The 14,385-nt window shown below is 56.5% G+C and overlaps 1 protein-coding gene across 2 annotated transcripts; it reads left to right on the plus strand.

Annotated features, from left to right (window-relative positions):
- The first annotated feature begins 73 nt into the window (after positions 1–73).
- FBXW5 (F-box and WD repeat domain containing 5) lies at positions 74–13,871 on the plus strand. Of its 2 annotated transcripts, XM_074891097.1 has the most exons (9): positions 74–200; positions 360–573; positions 3,222–3,379; positions 4,028–4,202; positions 5,094–5,242; positions 6,604–7,084; positions 9,843–9,990; positions 11,154–11,366; positions 11,852–13,871. In XM_074891097.1, exons 2-9 carry the CDS (start codon positions 381–383, stop codon positions 12,096–12,098), a joined length of 1,764 nt encoding a protein of 587 aa, XP_074747198.1. In that variant the 5' UTR covers positions 74–200; positions 360–380; the 3' UTR covers positions 12,099–13,871. The 2 variants fall into 2 exon arrangements, with proteins under 2 accessions (XP_074747198.1, XP_074747199.1); XM_074891098.1 differs by lacking the exons at positions 74–200; positions 360–573 and adding an exon at positions 1,608–1,812.
- The last annotated feature ends 514 nt before the right edge of the window (positions 13,872–14,385 follow it).

The following is a 14,385-nucleotide window of genomic DNA, read 5'->3' on the forward strand; positions in this document are numbered from 1 at the left end:
GCGCGGGGCGAGGCTCTGCGCTCGAGCTCTCCGGCCTGCGGCAGACAGCGGCGCGGTGATTGGAGGGGGCGGGAAAATAAAACCACTGAGAGAAGCGGCTAGAGCGGCCCCGACAGGCGGAAGTGCGGGGCGGGGACGCCGGAAGTGCCGCCGGGAGGCCGGAAGCGCCGCCGGGAGGCGGGGGCAGCGGAGCCGCCGAGGTGCCGTGAGGGGGCGGGGGCGGGCACGGGCCGGTGCTGCCGCGGGTCGCCGGGCGGGCCGGCGGGTGTGGGCCCCCGGGGCGGGCGCGGGGCCCCCGGGGCGGGGCTGCGGGAGGCCGAGCCGGGCCGGGCCGCGCCTCACCCCCCGTTTGCTTCCAGGCGCGGCGGCAGAATGACACGATGGACGCGGGCGGCGGCCCCCTCCTCCCCGACAGCGTCCTCTACGAGATCTTCCTCTACCTGGACCACGTAGACGTGCTCTCGGTGGGGCTGGTGTGCCAGCAGTGGCACGCCGTGGCCCGCGACGAGTTCCTCTGGAAGGAGCTCTTCTACCGCTACTACCGCGTTTCCCGGGAGGTGCCCCGGCACCCAGGTGCGCTGGCGCGGGGGGACGGGGCTGGCGTGGCTGTGCAGGGCTGGCTGCCTTCCTGAACCTCCCGAGCGAGCAGGGCAGTCGCGCCGGGCCAGGGACTGCTCAGCCCCGGGGCCTCTGGCGGCTCCGGGGGCTCATCCCCGGGTGATGGCACCCGAAACCTCCCTGCCATGAGCCCAGAAAGGAAAATCTTCTCCCGCTCTGCTGCCCAACACTGTGTCCTTTGGTGTCAAGGGAATGGAGCCACTAAACCGTATCACATTAGTAGTCTACAGGCTTGGGTGGTGATGTGCACATGAAGGGCTCTAGAACTGCCTGAACCCTTCAGAAAGGGGCATCAAATGGTTGAAAATGCTTCGACTTTCCCTTTCGTTCACAGAAAGTTGGTTTCTGAGCTCTCTCTAGGCAGGTGCTCTCCAGTAGTTACTGCACAGCTTGTCTGGGTGCTGCTGAGGGAGATCCTAAGGAGACGCAGTGAGTCACTGCATGCTGCTACATCACAGCCCATGATAATCGCTGCTGGCTTTTCCTGATCAGGACCTCACAGCAAGTCCCTGCTTCAGGCACTGTCCCTTTCTCATCCAGACTAGGAAGAGCTGCAAGTACACATTAGCTGATCAGACTATTTCCATAAGACATAGGCAGCAGCTGCAGCCTGTCTGTGGAGGGAGAACGCCTGTGCCTGCTGTCTGGAGAGGGAGGTGGGTGTGCAGCCATTTAATTGTACAGTGGGCAGTAGCTGACCCACTTTGTGAGGGCAGGTTGGACTTGATCTTGGCCTCAGCTCGCAGTAGGAAGATGACCCATTAACAGTCAGCATCAACTGAGCCTGCCAGGGCCTTCCTTGGGTGGAGCTGTTGGCAGTCTCGCTGGCAGCAGTCGTATGGTCACAGGTCTGTTCTCTGCTGAGTTTCAGGTGCTGGAAGCAGTTTGGTGCAGTCTGGAAGGGTAACCCAACGCTGTCACACCAGCTGAGACAGGCCTTGGGGACCTGCTGATGGGAGCCCTTGCTGCCAAGGTGGGTCTCTCTTGGAGACCAAAAAGCCCGTTCCCAGCGTGCTGCAGAGGTCTGGGAGAGCTGTGCTCCATCCTCCGCCCCGTGGCCGTGGCGGAGGGGATTGGTTTCTTGATCTTGAGTTGCCATTGCTATAGAAGGACAGGAAGAAATGCTGAGGATCAAGCAGAGGGAGCCCATCTCCCTGCGGTGGGGAACAGCAGTGAAAAGGGCTCAGAGAAGAGGTGAGATGTGGATGGCAGGACTGGGGCTGCATGACCCTGGAGCTCCCTGGGGTTGAGGATATTATCGGAGGCTCTGACCAGGCTTGTTTGCTTCCAGCCTCCTGAAGTTAGTTAGTAAGCTGACAGCCCTATGCTTTAGCACTAATTGGGATTGAGCAGTCGGTGTAACTCAGTAATATATTTGGGCACCTCCCAGGCTGCGCTTCTGGAGCTGTGAGGCAGCTCCACGAGGCAGCAGGGGCAGGGGGTGGCCTGCAGACCCAGGAAGGGGCTGAAGCAGGAGCCTGGGGAAATGCCCTGCCAGCCTGCCTACCCTGGGCAGCTCCGTGAGTTGGGGAATGGTATCCAGTGAGTCTTGTAAGGGGAAATGTCAGGGTTGCTTGGCTTGGTGGGATCTGTCCAGACTGCTTCCCAGATGGACAGGCCGGGACCAAGAGCTTCAGAGGGGGATGAAGCCCCCAGCCTGGTGAGCAATGGTGGGATGTGCTGGCAGCAAGCTGCTCCCTGCCTGCAGGTGCAGGTGCCTCCTGGGCTGCAGCGAGTTCCAAAAAGTGCTTCAGTCCTGTTCAACGTAACGAGGGAAATTGGCCCTTATCCATATACATGTCTAATCCTCTTTGCTTCCTCGGGATTTGCTGCTGCACGGTCTGTAGGCTGCCTTACCAGGCACTTCATTAAAAATCCTCTTTATTTGTCTCTGTTGGCCATCACTGTGACTTCTGTGAGTGTGCTTCAGGCTTTTCTAGTGCAGGGCTCTTCTTTCCTGGCACACTGTGTCCAGCTCCAATTCTTGTCTCTTGTTTTCTCTAGTCTCTTATCTCATGGAGTTGGTTTTTCCTGGTCTTATACCCCTTCTCACAGAATCACAGAATCATCTAGGTTGGAAGGGACCTTGAAGATCATCTAGTCCAACTGTTAAACCTTCTGGAACCTTCTTAATTCTGTTAGGCAAGATAAAGATAATCAGAGCAGAGCCCGGTACCCTGAGGAGCAGCTTCCCTCTCATCACATGATAGATTTGTTTGCATTTTGCTGGAGCACGTCTGCAGTTCTGATGGCTGTTTTGTCCTGAGCAAGGTTTTTGTTAGATAGCTAACAGCTATGCCCCAGATGTTTCTTGCAGTGGCTGTACTGGTTTAGAAGGTAGTGCTGTGGTGCGGAGTTGTGTGCTTACTGGAAGAAAAGATACTTTGTGTGTGGGAGTGGGGAAGCTACTGAGAAAAATGTTAAGCCCTGCTAACTCAGCTGAAGCTGTAGGGATGGTGGCCCCAGCAGAGCTCCTGGCATTGCTAGCAGGAGTCAAGGCTGCACTTTATTAAATACGGATTCTGTGGCTGCTGTGTTTAGCTCAGGTCTGTCGCTTCCCTCCAGTTACATTCCTGTCCCATGTCCCTGCTTGTGTGTTACAGCTGCTGTCTCCTGGTATGACGAGTTCCAGAGGCTCTACGACACCATCCCTTGTGTGGAAGTGCAGGCCCTGAAGGAGCACAATGACCAGGTTTTGCACCTCAGCTTCTCCCACTCTGGCTGTTTGTTTGCATCGTGCTCCAAAGACTGCACCGTCAAGGTAAAGTGGCAGCCTCCCCTGCACAAACCTTCCAGCTTTGGTTTAGTGGGGCTTAGCTGTGAGAGCAGCCTTTAGGAAGTCTGCGGAGAGCAGAGCTTTGATCGGGTGTCCCTGGATTTAGGCCGGTTCCTGCAGATGCTGAGTTGTTCTCAAAGCCACAGAACTAATGACTCTTGCAGTTGTAGCCCTGAGGGCTGTGGATTCCAGCTCCAGCCTGTGTGAAGGTGGCCGAGGTGCCTGCCTGGCTCTGGCTGCTTTCTAGGTGCAAACCAGTCCCCTGTTGTGCTGTGGGTCTAACAAAGAGTGTGGAGGCAATGATCCACTGCAGAAGATGTCTTGCATGAGTGGTTGTGTTGGGAGAAGTCTCTCTGAACATGCTGAAAAATCCAGCTGGGACAGTATCATTCACTGCTTGAACACCTTCTCCGGTGGCTGATGGAGAACAGTCCTACATTTAGCCACTCTCCAAAGCTGTTGGCCATTTTCTGTCAAGAGAATTGACAGGCAAATCAGGTCTGGGAAGCAGTTATAAGAAGAATAAGGTCTTTGATACTATTTTTTTTTTTTTTGTCCTGGTGAGTGCAGATAAAGTGGAGCTGCTCTCAGGCTTCTCAACAGCTTCCTGACTGTTTGTCCCTCTGCCTATAGATCTGGAGCAATGAGTTGGAAATCTCCCTGCAGCACAGCTCCAACATGAGGCCCTACAACTGGAGCTACACGCAGTTCTCCCAGTTCAACTCCGATGACTCCCTCCTTCTGGTGTCAGGTGTCTTTGTGGGGCCTCACAACTCCTCATCAGGAGAGATTGCCGTAATCAGCATGGGTAAATGCCGCCCTCGCCTTCACTGGGGCTTTCTGGGAGGTGTGAAATGGTGGGTGCTGGGCTTCCCTTCCTCTTTGGGTGTGCAGTGGCCTTGACCTCTGCTTGTCCTACCTTCCACCATGGGGTCCCAATCACAGTTTCATAGGGTAAACCTTCTGGATAGCCTTAGCTCTGCTCAGGTCACCATGTCATCACCTAAAGGCAGTGTAGTTTATATTTATTTTCACTTTACTTTCATTCTAAGTGACAGTCTGGGCAAGGCAAGAGTTATCCACATTACCTACTGTCTTGAAGCCACCATTTCTGACTCAAGTGGTGCTGGTCCCACCCTGAGGTCTCACGTGGCTCTGAGGCACATTCATCTGGGCCTGCTTCACCTCTTCTGCTGCAGTTCTGTGAAACTAATTCCAGCTGCATGATCTCTCACTGTCTCTGTGCCACAGCCCCACTGCACCAAAAATCAAGGAGTGCTGCTAAATGCAAAGCTGTCTTGCTCAGGAAGGCCCTGAGCCCCAGGGGCGGGGGTGAAGAAGTTCTGTACATGTTTGACTTGTTCTTGTCCTTGGGGTGTCTGCTTTGGGCCATGCTCGGAGAAAGGCTGTGAGGTTAGATTGCTTCTGATCCGGCTCTGTCTGACTGCCCTTTTATTTTGGTTTCCCTTGTGCATGCTCTCCCCACACATCTCTGTAGAAGAGAGAAATAATCTGTCTTCTCAGCAGTGACTGGAAGTTGGATGGTGGTTGGGCAGTGTCCGCTCAGCTTGCGCTGGAGGTGCTGCATCAGTTCCTCTCCTGCGGAGACTTGAATCTGCTTCCCGTGTCTTCTGCCACGGTTTCTCCAGGCCCTTGCCAGGAGCCATCACCTCACACTCCTGTTTCCCCTCCCTTCCAGAGAACTTCACGCTGCTTTCCAGGGTGAGGAATAAACCCTACGATGTGTTTGGCTGCTGGCTGAATGAAACCAACTTGATCTCTGGCAATCTGCATCGGATCGGGCGGATAACCTCCTGTTCTGTGCTGTGGCTGAACAACGCTTTCCAGGTGAGGTGCCTTTGTTCCAGCTCCACAGGCAACGCAGCTTCCTGCTGGCTTCTGGGAGAGGAAAAGCTGCGGAGGAGGTGTGAGTGGGGAAGAATGGCCCAATCCTCCTGTCCTGCCTGTTTGTCTTCTCTGACTTGCCCTCAGGAGCTTAAGCTTGAGGCAACCCTTGCGTGAGGTTTCTCCACGCTCGGTGTTGTGGTGCCCATTGCAATATTCTAACTCTACCCTCGGATTCCATTAACTCTTGCCCCATTAATTGGGATGAGGACTTGAGTGCAGTGCCTAGAGCATGTGTTGCTCAACAGGAGAGTGGTTGAACCACAGAGGGTTGCTGAGGTCCTTGATAGTATGAAGCTGGGCCTGGGACAGCTGTAGTCTGGCATGTACCCGAGCAGTGGCCATTCTCCCACTTGGCAGCCCAGTGCACTGTCTCAGGAGCCAGAGGCAGCTGAGAGGCTGAGCTCAGCCCTGCCTGTCCTTGCTGACATTTCTGTGGGCCAGGTTCTGTCTCTGATGCTGTGATGAGATGCTGGAGATCAGTGTGCGCTGGCCTTAGACTGCTTGTTCGCTGCTTGTTCATTCTCTGGCACTTGTGCTGCTTCAACATGTTCCTCTTCCATGTTTTGTCTCTGTCTCAACACCACAGCTGCAGATCCTGGTGTTTTGTGGTTTTTTTACATGAACGATTGATGCTGGCCCCAGGTGAAATCCTCTGTTAGCAGAGACCCTTCCCCTAACCACATCTCTGTGGTGTGCTGACACTACAGCATTAACTCTTCCATCTCCAAGAGGCAAGGAAGGGCCTTGCCCACTTTGATGGGGGGTGTTGGAAGTGCAGCCACAGATTGCCAGAGCAGTTAGGCAGGAAGAGACCTGCTGCTTGTGTCTGGGAGCAGATAACCAGGCTGGTCCTGCTGCGGGGTACAGGGGAGCTCCAGGAGTGTGAAGGTCCTCTGCCTCTGCTGCTTGTAGGCCAGGGGATGGCACTTCGTGCTGCACCAATGTTTATGGCAGAGGCCTGTTCCTGAAATTCTTGTAAAGTGCCGAGCAGCACCAGCTAGTGACCTCAGACAGGGGGGTGGCAGCAAGGCTGCCCAGCCTCTCTGTTTCCAAACTCTGCTGTCATCTGCCTGCAGGACCTTTTTGTCTCTGTACCCACCTCCAAGATAGGAAGGAGTGCAACAATGCTGGCCAGCCTCTTGGGCCAGTTCTCATGGTCATATAGGAGTGCAGAGAGAGGTCGGTGTGTGGCTGGTGTCTGCTGGGGGGGCTCAAGGTCTGGGCAGACAGCTCTTAGTTTGAGCTGTAGGACTGACCTTCCGGTGAGGTGGCTCCTGTTTACTTCTCCCTTTTGCTTGCAGGGCATAGAGTCGGAGAATGTGAATGTAGTGAAGAGACTGTTCAAAATCCAGAACCTGAATGCCAGCACTATCCGGACAGTGATGGTGGCTGACTGCAGCCGGTACGATTCCCCAGACCTGCTCCTGGACTACGAGGAGCAGCTAGCTGCTTCCTCCACCTGCCCAGTCTTTGATCTTGGCAGTGACAGCGAGGAAGAGGAGGCCAAGCCCAAGCAGACTCCAGAGCCAGCAGTACAGGAATTGCCAGATGACGGGGGTGTGACAGCAGAGGATGGGCTGCAGCAGTTCTTTGATGATATCATGGAGGGCCGTGTGAGGCCTGCCATGACTGAGACAGAGTTGGAGACAAAGGTGGCTGAGCTGTTCGTACGCAACAGAACTAAACCGCCTGAGCTGAACCTGCTCTCCACAGACAGCAACAGCAAGACAAAATACTTAATCTTTACCACAGGATGCCTCACCTACTCCCCACACCAGATAGGTAAGGCTGTGGTCTGAGCCCAGGGCACGCCAGCCTCCCTGGGGGTGTGGGCTGCAGCTACACTCTGAATTTGAATCTGGAAAAGACCTGTGTTATTTGCTGCCTGTTTGTGGTGAGTGAGTTGCCGTTTTGCTCAGGCTGCTGGATTCTTGATACAGGAGGCTTTTGAGATGCCCCCACACCACAAGCGCTTGCCTGAGGGTTGTTTTGTTGCTACCAGGTTTGACATGTGGCCAAACAAGAAAGTTGTGGCAAGGGCTGAGCAGAAGATCAAGAAGGAACTCCTGACTTAAGGACATCAGCCATGAGTTGCACACCAGCGGGTGGATGTGAAGGGCAGTGATTGCCCTGATCAGGGTGTGTGGAAGGGCCGCAGTCCTGTTCTCTTGTGGGGGCATAGGGCAAGACTAGTTTGAGCAGTTTGGAGTTCACATGTGTGTTGCTTGCACAGTGTCCCCTGAGCTCTGGGAGATGGAGCCCTGCTCGCCCCCGTGCCTTGCCTGCCTTCCCCACTGCCCGGTGTGTGATCACCCTGCATCGTGTGGCCTTTCAGCCTTACCAGACACTTGGGCACCCCTGATTTGGTACTGAAGAGGCTTAGCTGCCCCAGTGGGTGTTTCCATGGCAAACGAATGCCAGGCAGCTTGCTGGTGCTCAGCCTTCTTGCTCGGTGGGGTACAAGGGACTGTAGTTGCAGCACGAGCCAGGCAATGGCGCTGCGGTGACCTTTTTCCGGGTTAGGACTTCCCTTGCTCAGCTGGGGCTCTCTTGTTGAGGCACTGGGACTGGCAGAGTCTGAATTTATAGGAAATCAGTGCAGTGATGAGCAGATGCAGGTAATCTGGCTGATTCTCCAAAAGCCCCTAAAGCTAGCAGAGAAGTCCAGTGGAAAGGACCAGACAGATCAGTAGGGATGTGGGGTGGGAAGGAGAGCTGCTTCCAGGCGAGAAGACTCTTCTGTAAAGCCAGACGATTTCAGTTCCTTTTGCTGCTTGCACAATTACCGCCTCGCTTGTCTGCTGCAGGCTCTTCTAACCTTCCTGTTACTTGGTCCTGCACCAGTACAGCCCAGTAAGGCAGGGAAAGGCAGTTTCCAAAGCTGTAGGCTACTTGCAGAAGAGTCACTTGGTCTTTGCCCACCCAAGTTAGGAGCGTGACCTGGACTGAGCGTAGCGCTGCTGCCCACGGCCGGGTCTGCGGACAGACGTGGTGGGCCGCAGCCTGTCTCTGGACGCCTGGCGGGTGGGCAGCGCTGCATCGTGGTCTGCCAGGCTGAGCAAACGCTGCCTCACAGGCTGGGGCCTGCAGCACGTGAAGGCGAAGCGTGGCGCAGAGGCAGCCCCTGCCATTGGACTCCGCTGGCTGCCAGTGCAGCCTCCCAGGGCCGTGGGTTTTGGTGCCTTTGAACTCCAGTGACTCCCTGGCCGGTGGCCAGTGCCCGCGGCACAGACTGGCTGTTTGGAGGGACGAACCCTGGCTCGGCTCCTCTCCCAGCCATGAGTCACTGTAAAATATTATATTTGCCCATTGGTTTGTGTGTTGAACCAGCCTTTGTGCATCTGCTGTCTGCCCTCAAGGAACCGGTACTTGAAAGAGCTTGCGCTTGTGCTCGTCTCTCACCCGGCTGCTGGTGGGAGCCGCGCGCCCAGCTGCTGGGCATCGGCACTATCTTGCCTGATCTGCGGCACGCAAGCACTTCTGCAGGAGTTTCCTTCGAGCTCCTGTCTCCCTTGTGCCGCTGTCAGGTCTGAGTCATGTGCAAAGCCGCTTGTTCTGCTGGTGTGTGCGTGTGCGGGCCACATACCTGAGAGCTTAGTGCTGCAGGAAGGGGCAAAGCGTGCTGGTGAGAGTGCCAGTGGGGTGGAAGAGTGGAGGTCCTGAGCTGCCCAGGTCCAGTGATGCTGTGAAGGGCCTCGGACCTGAGGTGTGGTGTGGTGTGACCTCTACCTTGTTGCTCTGCGGAAGAGGGTTAAAATCAAGGGTGTTCGGCAGCGATTCCCTCAGAGAGGCGATGGGATGGGCCGTCTTCCAGCTCCTCTTGGACCCGCTGAGGATTTAAGCCCATGTGTGCCCGAGAGCTGCTGAGGCTCACAGGAGTACTCCAGGAAGCTGTTGTGGATGGTTTGTGCTTGGGACCTCCGTCTAGAGCTGGAAGGGGACCCATAGCATGTGTCTCCCTTAGGAAGTTTAAAAGTGATAAAAGTGCTTGAACCTAGTTTGGGTTTAAACCCCTGTTCCTGGAGCTTTCTGGGGCTGACCCCCACCTACGCTTGACAGTGGTGGGGGTAAACCCTGCCACAGCCAGCACATCTGCTGGGCCTTCTCCAGGCTGGATATTGCAGGAAATGGGCCCAGCCCAACGATTCATTCAGGAGAAAAACCTTTCTGCAACCAGAGTGTCTCCTGGGCCAGCGCAGCTTCCTTGTGCTTCAGAGCATGCTGCGGCCTGGGCTTGGAGCGAGGAGTGGCCGTGCCAGCTGTGCTGGCAGCCGGGCACTGGGCATCTTCCTGGCTGGGGTTGAATGTGCCAGTGCATCAACTGTGGGCAGCGTCCTGGCCAAAGGCACTGCTCGAGAGAGCTTGAAGGAGCCTGGCAGGGACCACAGCCCTGTCCAGGTCCTCAGCTGTAGGCAAGCCAGTTCTTCCTTCTTAGCAGCACTAAGGGAAGCCCCTTCTTGAAGCCTGGGGACTTCCACCAGCCCTCCTGTCTGCTGGCAGCAGCCTGCAGAACCACCTGATTCTGCTTTCTGTCTCCAAGGGATTAAAAGGATCCTGCCCCATCAGATGACGACTGCCGGGCCGGTGCTTGGGGAGGAGAGGCGCTCCGATGAGTTCTTCGACTCACTGGATCACGTCATCGACATCCACGGGCACATCATTGGCATGGGCCTCTCCCCTGACCACAGGTGAGCGTGGTGGGGTGGCAGTGCTGGCTTCAGACGCTTCAGGGGGTGGGTGACAGCTGCTTAGGGGCTTTGTGGGGTGAACAGGAGAAGAAATGACTAGTGGATGGAGCAGGGTGCCTGAATAGGCTGCTCTGCTCATTCACATCCCACTATGTCCTAAGACACACTGATGGCATGTGTTACCACCTGAGCATTTCCCCAGATCTCGGCAGGAATGCTTTGTCCTCTGCACTGCTGAGCCCAGGATGGGGTCAGGCAAGGAGCCTTGTAAGAGTGAAGGAGCTGCCCACACCAGCGTGTCTTGTTCCTGAGGCAGATCAATCATGGAGTCACAGAATGGTTTGGGTTGGAAGGGACCTTAAAGATCATCCAGTTCCACCCCCTGCCATGGGCAGGGACACCTTCCACTAGCCCAGGTTGCCCAAAGCCCCATCCAACCTGGCCTTGAACCCTTCCAGGGAGGGGGCAGCCACAGCTTCTCTGGGCAACCTGCGCCAGTGTCTCACCACCCTCACAGGGAAGAATTTCTTCCTTCTACCTAAACTGAATCTGCCCTCTGTCAGTTTAAAGCCATTACTCCTCATCCTATCACTACATGCCCTTGTAAAAAGTCCCTCCCCCCTTTCCTGTAGCCCCTTTCAGTCCTGGGAGGCCGCTCTAAGGTCTCCCCGGAGCCTTCTCTTCTCCAGCTGAACCCCCCCAATTCTCTCAGCCTGTCCTCACAGGGGGGTGCTCCAGCCCCCCGAGCATCTTTGTGGCCTCCTCTGGCCCCACTCGAGCAGGTCCGTGTCCTGATGTTGGTGCCCCCAGAGCTGGACCCAGCACTGCAGGCATGGGTCTCACGAGAGTGGAGGAGAGAGGGAGAATCCCCTCCCTCGACCTGCTGGTCACAATACACCACCATCCTTAAAGTTGGCTTTAATGGGATTAAAGAGGCTTGACCTAGCCCACCTCCCCAGTTGTGGGGGCCCTTTCCTTTCCAAACATGGTAAGAAGTGTTTCAGCAACATGTTCCCATGTTTCAGCCTGGATTTTAGTAAGCTGAGCTGCAGGCTTGCTTGGTCCCTGCCCTGCCTGACTGTGCTGCGCATTTACAGTGGGGCTCCGTGAGCTTCGTTGTGTGTGGCAAGGTGCAGGGTAACCCCTCTGCTCCCCTCCCCAAGGTACCTGTACGTGAACAGCCGTGCCTGGCCTCGGGACTGCGTCATCTCCGACCCCATGCAGCCACCCCCCATCGCCGAGGAGATCGATCTGCACGTGTTCGACCTGAAGACCATGAAGGAGGTGAAAAGAGCCCTCCGTGCGCATCGGGCCTACACGCCCAACGAGGAGTGCTTCTTCATCTTCCTGGACGTCAGCAGGGACTTCGTAGCAAGGTGTGTGGCAATAAGGGTGGGCAGGATCCTTGGACCCACATCCAGGAGGGCCTTGGGGCCATCGCTGCGGGACAGCTTGTGCAAGCAGGGCTGGTCCTCATGCTGGAAACTCCTGTTTGTTGTGAGCAGAGCAGGAAACAGGAGGTTTGTAAAGAGCAGAGGGACTGAATCAGAGGGTGCTGATAAAACCTTGTGAAATCAGTGAAGAAAGGGGAAATTTTGGGCTGTGGCATGTTTGGTGGTGGGTGGCAAATGCCCTTCTTAGGGGCTGTAGGCAGCAGGTGCTGTGGAGCGAGTCAATGGGGCTCTTCAAACAGCCTCTGGGTCCCAGAGGGAGCTGGCCTGCTCGGCTTGAAGCTCGTGGGTGACGGGAGGCTGGGGCCTCTGGCCAGGCTGGAGCACCCTCTGCCTCCGTCCTGCACGGAGGGAAGGAGGTTACTGGGGCGGCGGGGGTGACATCCTTACCGGTGTCCTGTCCACTGCAGCGGGGCAGAGGATCGCCATGGCTACATCTGGGACCGGCACTATAACATCTGCCTGGCCAAACTGCAGCACGACAACGTGGTGAACTCGGTGGCGTTCAGCCCGGTGGAGCAGGAGCTGCTCCTGACAGCCAGCGACGACACCACCATCAAGGTGTGGCGCTCCCCTCGCGCGCTGCGCCTCCGGCAGGCCAGAAAGCCCAGGCCCAGGAAACTGCTCTTCTCCTGGCTCATGAACCAGAAAAGCTGAACCCAGGCACACCTGCTCCTGCAGCTTCCTCACTGCAGCCACCTCCTCTGGAGCTTGCAGAGCTTTGAGCCCTGCACAACAGAGACAAGCTCTGGGCACGTAAATCCCATCTGCTGAGTCAGGAGGGACCCCAGTAGCGGGAATTGCTTCCTCCTTGGGGCATCTGCTTCAAAGACAGAACGTAAGAGCCGAGGGCCTGTTCCTGGGCCTGGCGGGCAGCAGCCCGAGCTGGTCACTGCAGGGTGGGCTCCCCACAGCTTCTCACCAACGCTGCTACTTGGTCACAGCTCTCTCTGGGCGAGCTTTGGTCCCGGAGAACAGACTGAAGCACGTCTCCAGCGTTTGTACTCTGTAGCCTGGGACGTGGCTGACCTCACCGAGAGCTACCGGCTGCAGAGCACGTGGCAGAAGCCGCAGCACAGTGCTGTGCTGCCTTACTGCAGGACTCTTTTAATATAGTAGTTTTATTGTTTGTTTGTCCTAAACCTCCACAGGCAACTGGGTGATGCTGAGTGCCTCCTCCCACATGGCGCCTTGGCCCCGGAGGGCAGCAGGGACTGGAGGGCAGTGAGAGGGCAGTGGGGGAGGCAGGGCTGGGGGGGCCTGGCTGGTGTCCTGTGTGGCCCCCAGGGATGCAGCCAGTGCCCCCTCGATGCCTTCTGTTAGCAACTACGTGTTGATATCGCCGGTTTCCAAACTTGAGAGTGGGGAGGGCTGGTGGTAACATGGTGCTGGCTTTGCCTCTGTCTTCCTCTGCTAAGTAGCACTTAAATAAGCTGTGGCATTGGTCACGTATTTATTCTAGGGGATCTGCTGTCCCCTCCCAATGTGGCAGCTGTAAGGATGGCTGGTGGGTCTTGTGGTCACCTCCCTCCCATGCTACTCAAATCGTGGCACTTTAGGTTCTCTTGGTATGTTCTCCGTGAATAGGTGTAGGCACCCACGGGTGGCTGCAGGTGTTCACCCGCTGGTGCCCGGGGAGCGCAGCCACCCTCTGCTTGACGTGACAGTTGAATAAGCTTCCCCCGCCTGGGCTGGCTGGCCCTGGGTTCAGTGATCAGCTCCTCCCCGGGACCCCTCTGACAGCAGAGCTGGCTCACTTGAAGCGATTACAAACTTGATGGTGTTTACTCTGTATCTGTCCCTGAAGCTTTTCTCCCTGCAGCAGGTACCCAAATGTAAGAGTCTAAAATTAAGCTCCTAATCTCGACTTGGCCCCGATGGCTGGACCCCAGGAGCTGCAGTTGCTCCTGGGAGCTGGGCTCTGGGCTGTGTCTGGAAGGGAGCCGCATCCCAGGCAGGGGCTGGGGGAGGCGATTTGGGACTCCCCCAGGAGCACCAGTGGCCAGTTGTCTCTGCCACTCACAGCCTTGGGTTGCAAACAGACTTAATGGAGGCAGCAGACACTGTCTGACCTGCACTGATGGCTTTAACAGCTCCTGCGGCCCTTGGCAGGAGGGCTTGTGCCCTCCTCCTGCTGTGCCCCAGCAGGTGCCCATGGCTTTATCCAAAACTCCTGTACTCAGGTTTTCTGTCATCACAGGCGTTCCAGAAACAAGGGAGTCCTTTGTGTGTGTGCACACAGGATCCCTCCCCAGCGCTCTGTCCAGTCACACGGCGAAGGAACAGCCTCTGCCTTCCTCCCTCCTCTCCCAAGATTGTGAAATCTCTTCTCCCTTGGCTCGGTGTAGTAGTGAGCAAGGCACTGAGGGTTTATGTTTGTACTGAGTTTTGCTCTTCACTATGGCATTAAATAAATATTCTGCTAAAGCATCTCTGCAATGTGAGTTTGTTTTTCTGAGTGCTGTTCTACTGAAGCAGCACTGAGGCCGGGAGGGACACGCTGCTGTGCCTACACTGCTGGGAGTGGGCACAAAGGTGTAAAACAACAGGAGAGGGGCCCAGATCCCCCAAATCTTCTTTGCCCTCAGGGAAGAGGACAGGACAGAAGGGGAGCAGCCGTTCGTGGCAGTCTCATGGGTTTAGTCCCTCAGCTGGTGCTGCAGCTCTGGAGGGGCAGGACAGGGCCTCCTGCAGGGATGCCAGGACCAGCACAGGCACCTGGCTCCTAACAACAGCTAAAACCCAGCTCAGCAGCTGCTTTATCCAGCACCCAGGAACATGAGTGTAACATGTTGGATTTGCCTTTCCAGTTGTTCTGCAGCTCCCCTCTGCTGGTCCAGCACCCGATGAACAGCCCCGTGGCCCTGGTACGTGCGATGCTCCCGCAGCCAGGCTGGGACCAGGTCACCCCCCGCCCCCAGAGAGCTCCTTCCCTGCCTGCTCC

This window comes from Strix uralensis, chromosome 21, assembly GCF_047716275.1.
Source record: "Strix uralensis isolate ZFMK-TIS-50842 chromosome 21, bStrUra1, whole genome shotgun sequence".
NCBI classification, from domain to species: Eukaryota; Metazoa; Chordata; class Aves; order Strigiformes; family Strigidae; genus Strix; species Strix uralensis.

What these genes read in the sequence shown, in the direction of transcription:
- FBXW5 (XM_074891097.1), top strand. Translation starts at nt 381, where the DNA reads ATGGACGCGGGCGGCGGCCCCCTCCTCCCCGACAGCGTCCTCTACGAG. An exon ending in GATTGCCGTAATCAGCATGG is followed by an intron (nt 4,203 to 5,093) that starts GTAAATGCCGCC and finishes CCTCCCTTCCAG; the next exon opens with AGAACTTCACGCTGCTTTCC. An exon ending in CTACTCCCCACACCAGATAG is followed by an intron (nt 7,085 to 9,842) that starts GTAAGGCTGTGG and finishes TCTGTCTCCAAG; the next exon opens with GGATTAAAAGGATCCTGCCC.